The 14860-nt window shown below is 38.1% G+C and overlaps 1 protein-coding gene across 1 annotated transcript in view; it reads left to right on the top strand.

Annotated features, from left to right (window-relative positions):
* Positions 1–924: 924 nt before the first annotated feature.
* Positions 925–14860, top strand: part of LOC103037300 (E3 ubiquitin-protein ligase UHRF2) — a 69345-nt gene continuing 55409 nt past the window's right edge. Inside the window, exon 1 of the mRNA XM_022676328.2 lies at positions 925–1251. Coding sequence (XP_022532049.2) covers positions 1099–1251 — 153 coding nt within the window. The 5' untranslated portion in view covers positions 925–1098. The remainder of the gene's footprint in view (positions 1252–14860) is intronic.

Genomic DNA, 14860 nt, shown 5'->3' with positions numbered 1-14860 from the left:
TCCGGGAGATTATATGTGACTCGCGGGCATCAGGGAGCCACTACCGAAATGCGAGAGACTCCCGCAGCTTCAGGGAGACTTGGTTTGTCTGTATTAAAAAAGAACCTAAATATGAAAAGGGCTCCAATCTAACTATACTAACAATAGCTAGCATTTGTTTTGCATGTGTGTTTGTAAATGTGACTAGCAGCACCATAAGAACACATTATAAATAATAGTATGATTAATTGAATTTTGAATACAAAACTTTGAATACAACAATTTTTATATTACCAAGTAAAGCCTGGCCTTCTTATGATAAAGCAGAATAACTAACTAATCTAAAGACAGTTTACAGGAGATAATGAAGTGGAAATGGGCGGTTCTCTTTTGTCACTAAAACATATGTGGATGGGCATATGTAGATGTGTAATAGATGCATGTTCACAAAAAATTTAATACACACCTGTATCATAAATGTTCAATAAAATATTTTAATCCAGGTTAAATGAGCTAACTCTGTTTTTGAGTAAATAAAAGTAAACAATTTCTAACGTAACCTTAAATATTGCACTATTGATACTATTGATATTATTAATATTATTTATTTTATTTATTAACTCTTAATGTGGCCACAGGTTCCCAAACTTTTACATACAACCATAAAACGCTGCTGTGTCTTTAAATACACAGTACAGCTTTAATTTCGCGAGATTTGCTTTTGAAACCAGTTAGGTTTTTTTATGTCCCACCCGTTTTCCGCCGCCTCCGCGCTCTGATTGGCTGTTCCGGTACGTTGCGATTGGCTCATAGTTTTATATTCGCGATCCTCCCGCCCGCCAGCCAATTCGAGCCGAAGTACTGAGCGTCTTGCAGCCAATCGGAGCGCAGGAAGAGGCGGAACGTTTCGGAAAACGGGTGCGATTAAAAAACAACGCCTCCTCTCGGTGAGAAAGTGAGTGTGTGTGTATGTGTATGTATATGTGTGTGTATGTGTGTGTACGCATGGCACCGTGAGCACTTTGAGTCCGAGTTGCCCCTCTTTCCCCCCAAAACCCCCTAAAACAGAACATTTTGTGCTAAAACGGGGACCGCGCGCGCGGGCACGCACACCCAGCGATGTGGATCCAGGTCCGGACCATAGACGGGAAGGAGACCCGAACTGTGGAGGATTTGTCCCGGCTGACCAAGATCGAGACCCTGCGCCTCAAGATTCAGGACATTTTCCACGTTAGCCCCGAGCAGCAGCGCCTGTTCTACAGGGGCAAGCAGGTAAACAGGGTGTGTGTGCGCGCGCGCGCGCGTGCATGTATATGTGTGTGTGTGTGTGTGTGTGTGTGTGTGTGTTGGGATTAATCTAGCTTCCTGTTTGGATGGGAACTTGCGCAAGGACTCCAACTGCACCAGAATATTCGTTTTATATGCGTTTATTTTGCCCAAACTATCGTTTTTTGACGTTATCAAAGCCTCGCGTTGAGCTCGCGCTGGTTGAAATGGTCTTCACGTGCACGCTGTTTTCAATCGAACATAAACACAGGCACACACCGCGAGCTTCAGTGCGTGCAACACGCATGGGCTCTTCTGCACCCATGTGTGTGACAGCAGCAGGGGCTACAATTAGTCTAACGTTCAAATGACGTTCACCTGTTGTATAGGTTTTTAATATAAGAAGTGCAGCCTTGCGTTTTGGCCCTGCTGCGAATCTCAGGCTACGTTAATCTAACGTTTTATATTTATAGTAATGGCCAATATAACATTACTGCTCTTAGCAAACATTAAGCTAACGTTACCAGCATCCTGGTCTCAGAAAACATATATCCAACAGTAACAGGACTGTGATCTTAGGACTTTAACTCAATCTAACGTTACATTTACATTCTTTATAGTAATGGCCAATATAACATTACTGCTCTTAGCAAACATTAATCCAACGTTACCAGCATTCTAGTCTCAGGGAACATATATCCAACAATAACAGGACTGTGATCTCGTTCATATAACGTTACATCTAGCCAACGTTAATCCAATGTTACTAACACTGCTTCTAGCTAACGGTAATCTAACATTAACACTGCTAGCTGATGTTAATCTAACGTTCTTTAGACTCTGCTCCTAGCAAAGTTAATCTGCTGTTACTAACAATCTTAGTAAACGTTAATCTGCTGTTATTAATACTGTGCTCTTAGCATTAATGTTCCCTGCAAATGTCACTCTACTGCTAGTAAACGTCAGTCTAATGTTACCAGCACTCTTAGCAAACATCAGTCTAACCTTATTAACACTTCTCCTAGCAAACATCAATATGACGCGACTAAGACTCAAAGTCAGTCTAATGTTACAAACACTGCTCCTAACAACTATCCCTGTAACCTGACTAAGACTCTCTTAGCAAACATCAATCTAACGTGACTAAGACTATGTTAAATGTAAGTTTAACGTTACTAAAACTCTGCTCTCTTATCAACCATTAATCTAAGATACTACACTTTTCTATAGGTAAACGTTAATCAAATGTTATTCATATGTTATTCAAAGGTTTAGCCTTCAGCCCACCTCATCTGATCTTTGATTTACTTTTAATCAAGTCTAACCTCTGACGCAACACTGATTAGGCTAATCTTTAATTTGATCACTGCCTGTCGTTAATATATACTGTTAACCCAACATTGCCTAAACACCGGTACGATTCCTTCCCTCTCATCATTTAAAAAACAAATACCGCGAATCGCAGCTCGTACAGCTTCCTAGTGTGTGTGTGTGTGTGTGTGTGTGTGTGTGTGTGTGTGTGTGTGTGTGTGTGTGTGTGTGTGTGTGTTTTGTGGTTTTGGCCTCGCGCGATGCCGTCCTGCAGCCTGTTTGTTTACGTCGCGTGAGGACGCGCCAGTGCACGTGCTGCTCGACAAGACAGAGAGAGACTGAGAGAGGGCTTGAAAGGAGAGCTTAAAGATAAGTAGAGAGAAAAGGGCAGAGTGTGTGTTACAGGGTAAAAGAGAGGAATAAGAGAATGAGATTGATAAAGAAGGAAAATAAAGGATGAAGGGCAGAGAGGAAAGGAAAAAGAAATAGAGAATTAGAGAAGAAAAATGGATAGAAAATGGATAGAAAAAACAAACATGGGACAAAGAAAGGGAGTTAGAAAAAAAGGAATGACAACGAAATATAGAGAGAGACAGAAAGAGAGTGAAAACAATGAGTGAGAAAGATTGCAGCAGAAAATATAAAGAGAAGAAAATGGTAGAGGTTAAAAGAGTATGACTGGAGAATGAGTGGAAATAAACAAAAAGAGATGAGATGGAGTAACAGAGGCAGAATAAAAAGAGTGAAAAGGGAGAAGAAAGAGATAGAGAGACAAACAGCAGGAGGAGAGAGAGAGAGAGAGAGAAAGGAAAATAAGAGAAAAAAGAAAGGTATACGGAAATATAGAATGAAGTAGAAAATAGAGTGAGAGAAGTAGAGAGTGAGAATTAGAAGAAAAAGAGATGGTGGATGCATGAGGAATATAGAGAATGATGGAGAGAAATAGAGCTGCAGATTATAACACGTGTATGTATATGTATGTGTGTGAGAGAGAGAGAGAACGAGAGAGAGAATGTAAGCATAATGGTGCAATAATGACAGGTTTAGTATTATTAACAGTGTAATAACACAGCAGTCCAGCTTTATTACATCACGCTGTTTACACATCATACACTAATACACACATTTTACAGAGCATTGTTTATATAACCGGTTACTGTGGAGACACTCAGGTAATAGATAGGTCTGTACTGTTGTTAAATAGGGCTGTCCCTAACGATTATTTTTTAAACGATTATTCTAACGATTATTTTTTTCGATTAGTCGACTAATCTATTCATTGAGAAACATATTTAAATAATTATTTTACGTTTTAAAGCAAACGATAAATTACTATATTTATATATAATAACAACAACAACAACAACACAAGCCTACTAAACCAAACCCCACACTTATAATCACTTACATGTACAGCACGTTGTTTAGATCTATAACGCTAAAAATGGATAAGCTCCCATACACCACAACCGTGTGTTGCACTGTTTTCTGTGACCGCTAGATTTTGTGACCACTGGCAGGTAGTTCTCAGCAGACCGGTGCACTGGCCGATTCGAAACGTGTTCGTTTCTAATGTTTACCCCGACTGGCCAAAACGGTTCAGTTTAGGGCTGAGGGTAAGGTGTAGGTATAGAAAGCTTCCGTTTTGCCAATGAACGCTCATAACCGTGAGCACTGGTCACAAAATTCCGACGGTGACAGAAAACGGTGTGACACCGCAGCGCCGACGGCGCTAGCTAAAATAACTTAAGGCAGCTAGCTTAGCTAAACACCTGAACTTATGAATAATGCTACTGTTTCTGGAAACTGCGAAATGCCATGCACAAATATAAACCAAAAATGTATAATTTCTGCCTGTGGCAGGTTTAAAACCTTTGGTAGACAGCCTTAAGTCTTTTTAAGGACACCCGCGGAGACCCTGATGTAAACGGTAACTTACTGTGTGACCCTGTTGACATAGTGCTCCTGGATGTTTGCGCTTCAAGTGCTCCTTTTGCACGTATGGCAGAGGACCACATTGTAGCCCTTTTGCGTGAAATGCTCCCAAACTTTAGATGCCTGCTGGCGTTTTTTTGTAGCTGGAGATTGCTCTCCGGAGTCCAAGCTCTCTAGAGCTTAGATTCTCTGCCCGAACCCGACATGACCCGAGGCCCGCCCGTAAATCCGACCCGGGCTCCAGAAAATAGTCCGAGATGTAGGCGTCTGTTTTTTAATTATATTTTTATAAAAAAAAAAAAAATAACGAAAACTGAAAGTGAAACTAAACTAATTTATTTATAAGCGCTGTTTTCACTACCGCAGTTCTACAGCGGGGGTGTTGTGCCGATTCTGTCCGCGAAGCGGGAGTCAGATTCAGCAGAGAGTCGGATTCGGCACAAACGCGGCGGCACCTCGCAGTCCGCGGTGTCAGTTGTAAGCGCTCGCGCTAGCCGCAAAATACGGCAGAAAACACTGAGGGAGCCGCAGAATTATGAATGGGACTAGAATATGAGCACGAGGAGATCAAAGAGAACCTTCACATGTGAGTAGCTCTCTCTCTCTCTGTCTCTCTCTCTCTCTCTCTCTCTCTCTCTCTCTCTCTCTGTGTCTCTCGCACGTGAACTCCTCCGCGTTTGACTTGCAGAACTGTGTTTAGCTGTTCTTAAAAATCATTTTAATTAAATAATAGTTCTATGCTTCTATGTTACCGTGTTAATTAACATAATTCTGATCATATTTCGCTCATTAAAACAGCCCGAAAACAGCCAGTTGGAATTTTTGGGCCCGATCTAACCTCTAATGCTCTCCACAGGCGCCGCCATGTTTACGACGCGCCGACGCACGTTATGCAAATCGATGTATTTTTGTAATCGATGACGTCGATTATGTCGACGCGTCGCCCCAGCCCTATTGTTAAAGAGCTATAATATAGTATGTATTTACTGTATTTGCAACTCCGTCCCTTAGGATATTTTACCTTTTCTACCTATTTACATACTACTGTATGTAAATGAACCTTTGTTCTGATTGGCTGCTCTGCATCAAGGTTGAAACACTGCTTATACCTGTGAGTGTAGGTGGGTGGAGCTAAATAGCTGTGGGTATAGATTGAGAGAAACCAAACCTGTCTTGGATGATCTAATACATCTGACGTAATCAACTAGTGTTAGCCTGGATTTAAAAGGTTAGGTGTTGTTAGCCATGTTATCTTAAATTTAATTTTTTACATTTTAACTTTGCACTATGCAGTATTTTACACATACCATGCCTTGTTAGTTGAATTAGCTAGTTGTGTTAGCTAGTGTTAGACAGTTGAATTTGAAATGTTAGCCCTGTTAGTTGAATTTAATATTAGTTAATGTTACCCTTGCTAGTTGAATTTTACATGTTTAAAAGTGTTAGCCTTTCAGTTGAATATCCCAGGTTAACTATTGCTCGCCTTCTCAGTTCAGTAACTTTTAGCTTTTAACAAGGCTAACTTTTTGGCTTGTTAGTTGACTTTAACATGTTTGCTAGTGTTAGCCACATTAGTTGATTTCCACATGTAGTGTCACAACTAGTATTAGCCTTGTTAGTTAAGTTTAATGTTAGCTAATGTTAGCCTTGCTAGTTGAATTTCACATCAGCTAGTGTTAGCTTGTTAGTTAAATTTCACATGTCAGCTACTGTTAGCCTTGTTAGAAGAATTTCACTTTAGCTAGGCTTAGGCTTGTTAGTTGAATTTAGTCGAATTAAACATATTAGCTTGTGTTAGCCTTATTAGTTAAATTTCAAATGTCAGCTAGTGTTAGCCCTGTTAGATATATTTTGCATGTTAACTAGTGTTAGCCCTGTTAGTTGAATTTTACATGTTAACTAGATTTAGAGCAGTCAGTTGAATGTCACATGTTAGCCTTGTTAGTTAAATGTAACATGTTAGCTAGTTTTAGCCATGTTAGTCGAATTAAACATTTAAGCTTGTTTTAGCCATATTAGTTAAATTTGACGTGTTAGCTTGTGTTAGCTATGTTTGTTGAATTTAACATGTTAGCTATGTTTGTTAAATTTAACACATTATCTTGTGTTAGCTATGTTTGTTGAATTTAACACGTTAGCTTGTGTTAGCTATGTTTGTTGAATTTAAAACGTTAGCTTATGTTAGCTATGTTTGTTGAATTTAACACGTTAGCTTGTTTAAGCTATGTTTGTTGAATTTAACATGTTAGCTAGTGTTAGCTATGTTTGTTGAATTTAACATGTTAGCTAGTGTTAGCTATGTTTGTTGAATTTAACATATGTTGTGTTAGCTATGTTTGTTGAATTCAACATGTAAGCTATGTTTGTTGAATATAACACATTATCTTGTGTCAGCTATGTTTGTTGAATTTAACATGTTAGCTCGTGTTAGCTATGTTTGTTGAATTTAACATGTTATCTAGTGTTAGCTATGTTTGTTGAATTTAACACGTTAGCTTGTGTTGGCTATGTTTGTTGAATTTAACACGTTAGCTTGTGTTAGCTATGTTTGTTGAATTTAACACGTTAGCTTGTGTTAGCTATGTTTGTTGAATTTAACACCTTAGCTTGTGTTAGCTATGTTTGTTGAATTTAACATGTTAGCTAGTGTTAGCTATGTTTGTTGAATTTAACATGTTAGCTAGTGTTAGCTATGTTTGTTGAATTTAACATGTTAGCTCGTGTTAGCTATGTTTGTTGAATTTAACATGTTATCTAGTGTTAGCTATGTTTGTTGAATTTAACATGTTAGCTAGTGTTAGCTATGTTTGTTGAATATAACACATTATCTAGTGTTAGCTATGTTTGTTGAATTCAACATGTTAGATTGTGTTAGCTATATTTGTTGAATTTAACATGTAAGCTATGTTTGTTGAATATAACACATTATCTTGTGTTAGCTATGTTTGTTGAATTTAACATGTTATCTAGTGTTAGCTATGTTTGTTGAATTTAACATGTTAGTTTGTGTCAGCTATGTTTGTTAAATTTAACACCTTAGCTTGTGTAAGCTATGTTTGTTGAATTTAACATGTTAGTTTGTGTCAGCTATGTTTGTTAAATTTACTACCTTAGCTTGTGTAAGCTATGTTTGTTGAATTTAACATGTTAGTTTGTGTTAGCTATGTTTGATGAATTTAACACCTTAGCTTGTGTTAGCTATGTTTGTTGAATTTAACATGTTAGCTAGTGTTAGCTATGTTTGTTGAATTTAACACGTTAGCTCGTGTTAGCTATGTTTGTTGAATTTAACACGTTAGCTTGTGTTAGCTATGTTTGTTGAATTTAACACCTTAGCTTGTGTTAGCTATGTTTGTTGAATTTAACATGTTCGCTAGTGTTAGCTATGTTTGTTGAATTTAACATGTTAGCTTGTGTTAGCTATGTTTTTTTTAATTTAACATGTTAGCTATGTTTGTTGAATTTAACACATTATCTTGTGTTAGCTATGTTTGTTGAATTTAACACATTAGCTCGTGTTAGCTATGTTTGTTGAATTTAACACGTTAGCTTGTGTTAGCTATGTTTGTTGAATTTAACACGTTAGCTTGTGTTAGCTATGTTTGTTGAAATTACGTGTTAGATTATGTTAGCTATGTTTGTTGAATTTCAGAAGGTAGCTATGCTAGTTGAATGTACAATTTGACATAGCTATTAGTCATGAAGGCTAGAGTTAGCCACATTAGCATGTTTGCTTAAATTCAATATGCTAGCTAGAATTAGCCGGCACAGTAGCTGAAGTAGCTAAGTAGCTAAGTTTGGCCTGCTTTTGCTTGAGTTAAACATGTTAGCTATCTTAAATAATCCTGTGTAAGACTTAATTAAACCTGTAAGAGTTAGCTTAACTTAATGTTAGCTAGAGTTAGCCTACATATGCCTGCCTGATTAAAAATGGTAGTTGGCATTTGTAATGTTAGCTGGTATTAATTAATGTTAGTTTACGTCTGAGCTAATTGTTAATCTCCAGGACTCTTTTGCCAGTCGCTGGGTCAGATGTTACAGAGACTTGTGTTCTGGTTCACACTGAAGCCAGAGTCAGTTTAATTCGCTTTAAGTTACAGTCTAAAGCAGCATGTGTGAACAATGTGAGTTTTAGTGTGTTTGCTGTTCTGATTTTAAAACTGACTTGTTTTGTCGGCCTGCCTGACTCATACTGACCAGCAGTGTTTTGAATCATTCATAATTCAGCACTCCTCACTGCTGAAGGGCTCTTAGGAGAGGGGGATGGAGTGGGGGTTAGGAAGACGAAGCGCTACAGAAAAACTTGGCACTTTTCCACCGCGTGGCCTAATTATCCTAAAACTTTGTGTTTAGCATTTCGCTCCTGGAGTGTCTAAACGCCTAGAGGCCTTAAAGGGGTAGAGACGGCTTTAAAGTAGCAGTTTGGCAAAACAATTTAAAGTATTTGAAATGTGCTTATATAATATTTTCTAAAATTGTATTTTGTTTAGGAATTTCAAAAAACACTGAATTCCTAATAGCATCCTTATATTTTTTATACAACAAACATGTTTAACATGCTAACATCACTATTTCTAATGTTGGCATTCTAGAACTGAATGTGTGATGTGCTAATATTTTGCCTAATCAGTGCTTTTTGGCTGGCATTCTAGTATTTAAGACATAATTTCCTGGCAGTCTGCTACTGATTGCTGATTGGCTGGTGTTCTATCATTGGCTATGCTGATTGGCTGGCATTCGTGGACATTGAGTGTTGGTAGTAGAGGTGTGCCAAAAAATCGATTCACATAAGAATCTTGATTCTCATTTACTACGATTCAGAATCGATTTAAAATGTCCCAAAATCGATTCTGAGGGGCGGGTTTTAGACTGATTTTGGGCTGGGTATTTTTGTTGGACCTGGCAACCCTGGGGATAGCGCTTGTCCTTTCAAACGGAGATCTTCCAGACACACACAGAGCGTAGGTGTTTGAGAATCACCGGTAAGATGGCAGAACAAGCACTATATTACATTAGATTAACGTGTAGTTTCAATGTTTTATGGCAGAATGCTTCATAACAAGCATAAAAAAGATCGCTAGTAGTTAGTTTCAGTAACTGTTAGCTAGCTAACTAGCTAACTTTCCAGTTCCACCTTAAATAACGCTACAGGTGGCAGCGGGCTGCAGCATTTAAGGCGGAACGGAAAAATACAATAAGCTAATCAGAGCTAATTTCAGCTCCTCATCACAGAGGAATTAAGGAATGGACCATATGAATTAATTTCTCCACCTCCTGCCCCCTTTCTGAAGAAATACAACGACCTTAAATTAACTAGTTAATCAGCAGCTGCTCCTGAACTTTAGCGCTCCACTGCTATCATCACATCAGCCCAGCAGCGTCACCTACACACCACCGCTAGTAGCCTGGTAATAAAGCAGTGTTATTTATTATTTATTTATTGTTCATTAACGTCATTGTGATATCCCAGTGATTCCTCTGTCACTGAGGACCCACATTCCTGCACATTTTATTGTTTTTGTAACACATTACCTGCTCCAGGACCAGTGTATATTATGGAGGGTTTTTTTTCAATAAGATTCATAAGCCAGAAGCAGAAATTTTTATAATTCAAATCGTTTTGAATCAAAAATCGATTTTGAATCGAATCGTGGCCCCCAAAATCGGAATCGAATCGAATCGTGAGATAGTAAACGATTCCCACCCCTAGTTGGTAGGCTATAGATTGTTGGTGGGCTATTATTCTAGTAGAATTTTCTGGTTACTGATTTTGTTCTCATTCTAGTAATAAATGCTGAAAAACTGAAATTTGGCTTTTTATTGTATTCTGGGATAACTTCGCAGCTTGTTGGCTGCTGAGTTCTGATATATTCATACATCTTTAGAAAGTTTGTCATGTGGCTGAAAACAATAACAGTATTACACGCCTGATTGGTCCTCCATATTTGTGTGTGTGTCTCTGTCTACATTTGCAGTCTTGCCATGTTCATGTTAGTGTGTGTGTGTGTGTGTGTCAGATCGGGATGAACCAGAAAGCCAGAATAGTAGTGACTGTTAAACCAAACAGTCTGTGGTGCACACACACTCACACACTGTCAGGAAACAACAGCGAGACAGTTAATTGCAGCAAACGCCCCTCGAAACAGTGGTGTGTGCGTGTGTGTTCGTATTTTTGGTGGACTATATGGCAAAGAAGAGTATGAGATTATATTCCATCACAAAACAACAATGATAACAATAATACAATAATATTAATCAGAACAAATACAGTGACAATAATAACATTGTCTTTTACATTTACAGCTGAATTTACGCTTTTAATCCCCAAAAAAGTCCTTATTTACCTTTTAAAAAGCCATTTAAATGCCTGAATAAAGGACCGATTACTGTTGTTTTGCTGTTTTCCTCAGGTTTTCAGTGCTCGTCGCTGACTCAGCTCTTGATTGGTCCGGATGCGAGACAGTGGGCGGGTGGGAGCGATGCTCGTGACTTTATGGGCCCTACATTGTTTAATATTGCAATATATATCTCCGAAAATCTTTTTCAGTTAGTGGTGTCAGTCACTTAAAAAATCTTTAAAATCATGAATAATTTGTTTTAATGCTGGAAGCTCACAGGATTATTATTAGGGGGACAGTAATTATATGGTTGTGTGGTTTAGGTCTGACAGACTAGATCATTTTGTACTGTATTATAATATCTCAGAGTAGAGAGAGAGAGAGGAAGACTGCGTAAGTGAGTGAGAGAGGAGGACTGTGCGAGTGAGAAAGAGAGAGAGAGAGCTAGTGACCTATTCTGTAGTACCAAAACATTTCGGTTGGTGCCTTTTTGGTATCGAATTTCGATAACCAGCCCTACCTAACAATAACAACAGTGATAACAATAACAATAATAACAGTAACAGTGACAGTAGTACCAAAAACAACAATAATAACAGTAACAGTGACAGTAGTATCAAAAACATCAATAACAATAATAACAGTAACAGTGACAGTAGTATCAAAAACATCAATAACAATAATAACAGTAACAGTGACAGTAGTATCAAAAACATCAATAACAATAATAACAGGAACAGTGACAGTAGTATCAAAAACATCAATAACAATAATAACAGGAACAGTGACAGTAGTATCAAAAACAACAATAATAACAGTGACAGTAGTATAAAAACAACAATAACAAAAATAACAGTAACAGTGACAGTAGTATAAAAATAAAAAATGACAATATATATATATATATAATAACAAGTCTTAAAAACAGTAATAACTACAGAATAAACAACAGAAAATAATAACAGTAATGACAATGGCAATCATAACAATAACATCTCAAATCATAACTGTAACAACTGCTGCAATAATAACAGTAACAACAACAGCATCGGTGATAATGGGATAACTCAGTTTAACTGAGCCAAGGCCTTTTATTGTTTTGTAACAAGACGACGGCCATCTTGGATGGCTGTGCTGGCATTGTGCTCACAACCCCTCCACCCCCAAACACACACACACACGTGTGCACTCCCACATACACACTCACACGAACACCCACACTCGTGTACGCTGTAATCGGAGCATGAAGAGGGGTGAATAATTTAGAGATTTGTAAAATAGAAGCCCTTAGCACTGTTCAGTTAGCAGCATGCTAATGTGTGAGGGATAAGCTTTCATTGCTTGTTAGCTTCTTTGGCCTTGTAGCTATGCTTCGGACAACTAGCTCATCACATGGCTACATGTTGGGCTACATGGTTGTGGGGTTGAGTAGTGTTATGAGGGTGAATATAAATTTAAACTGAAACACAGCAGAAGATCGAGGACAGTGTTGTATGTTTTCTTTGCTTTCTCTCAGTTGGTGGTTTTCCTTCCCTTTCCTCCTGCTCCATGAATAAGCTTTCCTTCTAACCCTTGGTGTGTGTCCTGGCGTCATAAACACATTTGCGTCACATACACTCTCGCACACACACACAGACACTCACTCACTTGCTTCCTCATAGCTCTCGATCACCCTTCTCGGCTGATTCTGAATCAGCGTCTTGTACAACAGTCCAGACAAGAAAACTCTCAATTAACATGATTTCTTTGTTCATTCATTGCTTATCTCTCTCGCCCACATCTCTCTGTCTCTCTCTAAAAGCTTGGCACAGTAGTGTCTCACTCAAAGTTCTCGCCCTGGCGAAAGAGCTCTTTCTCCAGTTGCTCTGCCCTGTCTTTCCTGCCGCCTTATTGGTCCGCTGTTCATCTTCCCTACTGTGATTGGCCATTTTTAAAATGTGTATTTAGACATACAACCTCGGCTGTAAATGGAATGCAGCATTATACATTTGGTAGCTTTCTCTGTAGCTAATAAAATTTGAGCATAATGCTAGCAGATTGAGCATGCTTTGCTTATGTTTTTTTTTGCGCTCAGAAGAAAAAGATCAAATTTGCTGTAGTCTACACACAATTCTGTATAACTTTAGACACAACAGAGCAAAATAACACTTTGTTTCAGGGTGTGAGCATTAGTGCATATTAAAAATTTGAGCATTGTCTGCTTCACACCTTTGTACTGTAGTTCTATTATAAAAAGAAGAAACTTAAATTGACTTATGACTTCAATTATGAATGTAATAATATGTTAATAACAAATTGATAGGACCATTTATGGGCCTGTACAAAGCCGTAAAAACATATTTTTTTTTTATTTTACCCTATAGGAATGAATGGGATGAAAAATTGGTGCTCTTTTTATTTCATGATGATACAGATATTCTACACATTTACTCAACTGCTAAGCTTGCTACAGCTAGAATTAGTTTAGCACATTTAGCTTCTAGAGCAAAACATCTCTAGAATGTTCCTAAAGGTTCAAGTTCTGCAGAAGTTTTTTTGTTGAGTTTTCTTTTGCCTTTTCTTCAGTAGTTGTGACAGTTTGACTACAGCTATGTCATGCGTATGTAACTACAGCTGAATTGTGTGTGTGTGTGTGTGGGGGTGGGTTGGGAGTTATTGCACGCCTGTTGGAGAGAACCAGAGTGAAAGTGTGTGTGTGTGTGTGTGTGTGTGAGAGAGAGAGAGGGGTAGTGTCTTTATTTACTTGGATGCTGACACACTGACCAGCAGCTCCTTGGCAAATGATAAAGCTCTCTAGCCTTTCCAAGACCCTTGCAGACACCAGCTTTGGCTTTCTGGTAGGCTGCATGTCATGGTCCCTGTGTGTCTGTCTTCAGTTCGCTTTTATTATAGTTGTGCGTTACAAAGCAGACCTTTTTTGATCTGAAAATTAGAGAGGTAGTGAATGTGAGATGTAATCCATATTTTAGCATAAATAGGATGTCATCTACCTTCTATACTAGACAGTTGCAACACTGTATTTACATCACTTGAAAAACTGCTAGTACGTCACCCCACTTGGTAAATATAAAAAAAAATAAAGCATAAAAAAATTCCAGATTAATTGCATAGGTTAGCATGTTTTTTTCGCACTATAAGGCTGCACTATCAATAAACGTCTATTTTCTGGTCTATTTTCATACTTAAGACACAAACCATTTTAAGGCACATTTTAAGTAACACTGGTAAAGAACAGGGGTATCACCATGTTTCCCTTCTAATTCAGCTGGGAGCTAAGTTAAGTAAGTTAAGTAAACTAAACTGCAATTCTCAAAAAAAAAAAACAGACAGTCAAACCAGCATTCAATATTATTCTACACAGATTTCTTTCCTGAAAGACGTAGTGGGTGAGTAAAGCGCTTCCGTTTATTTACAGTAAGCTTAGATTTCCAGATTTCCACTAAGCCTGGAGCAATGCCACCCAACAGCGCTACGCTGAGGAACCCTGAGTGTTCCGGTAAACCAGGGCGATATTAGCTAGCAGCACGTCCCATGTAGTTTGTTTTAACAAGGTAAACACACAGGTTACAGTCCAATAATACTCACCTCTGAACCACTGAATGGCTATCACAGTTAGCGGGTAATGCTAATGCTGCTCCAGCAGTGCTATCCGGGGTGAGAAGCTGGCTACAGGCCGATATACTAACTCTGAAGGCCGACTGGTTAGCGCCTAGCAGAAAATGCTAATACTGCAGATTGGCTTTACTACTTCTTACATAAGGCTCACCTGATTATAAGGCGCAGTGACGATTTTTGGGAAAATGAAAGTATTTTAAGTGCACCTTATAGTGCAAAAAATATGCTTTTTAAAACAAAAGGAAAAAATATATATTTTTTATTTTGTCACATTTTTGTTTTACAATCAATTCAAAAGAAAACATTTTACATAGCAAACAGAAATTCTGATCCACCCCCATAAAAATTCTCATTTCTTATTTTCATATCTACCAGAGACAGAATATATCTGCTCAGTATCATTTATGTCACTCCAA

Source organism: Astyanax mexicanus, chromosome 17 (assembly GCF_023375975.1).
Source record: "Astyanax mexicanus isolate ESR-SI-001 chromosome 17, AstMex3_surface, whole genome shotgun sequence".
Taxonomy (NCBI): Eukaryota; Metazoa; Chordata; class Actinopteri; order Characiformes; family Acestrorhamphidae; genus Astyanax; species Astyanax mexicanus.
The sequence above is the reverse complement of the archived record's forward strand: the minus strand, read 5'-3'. Positions and strand labels throughout refer to the sequence as shown.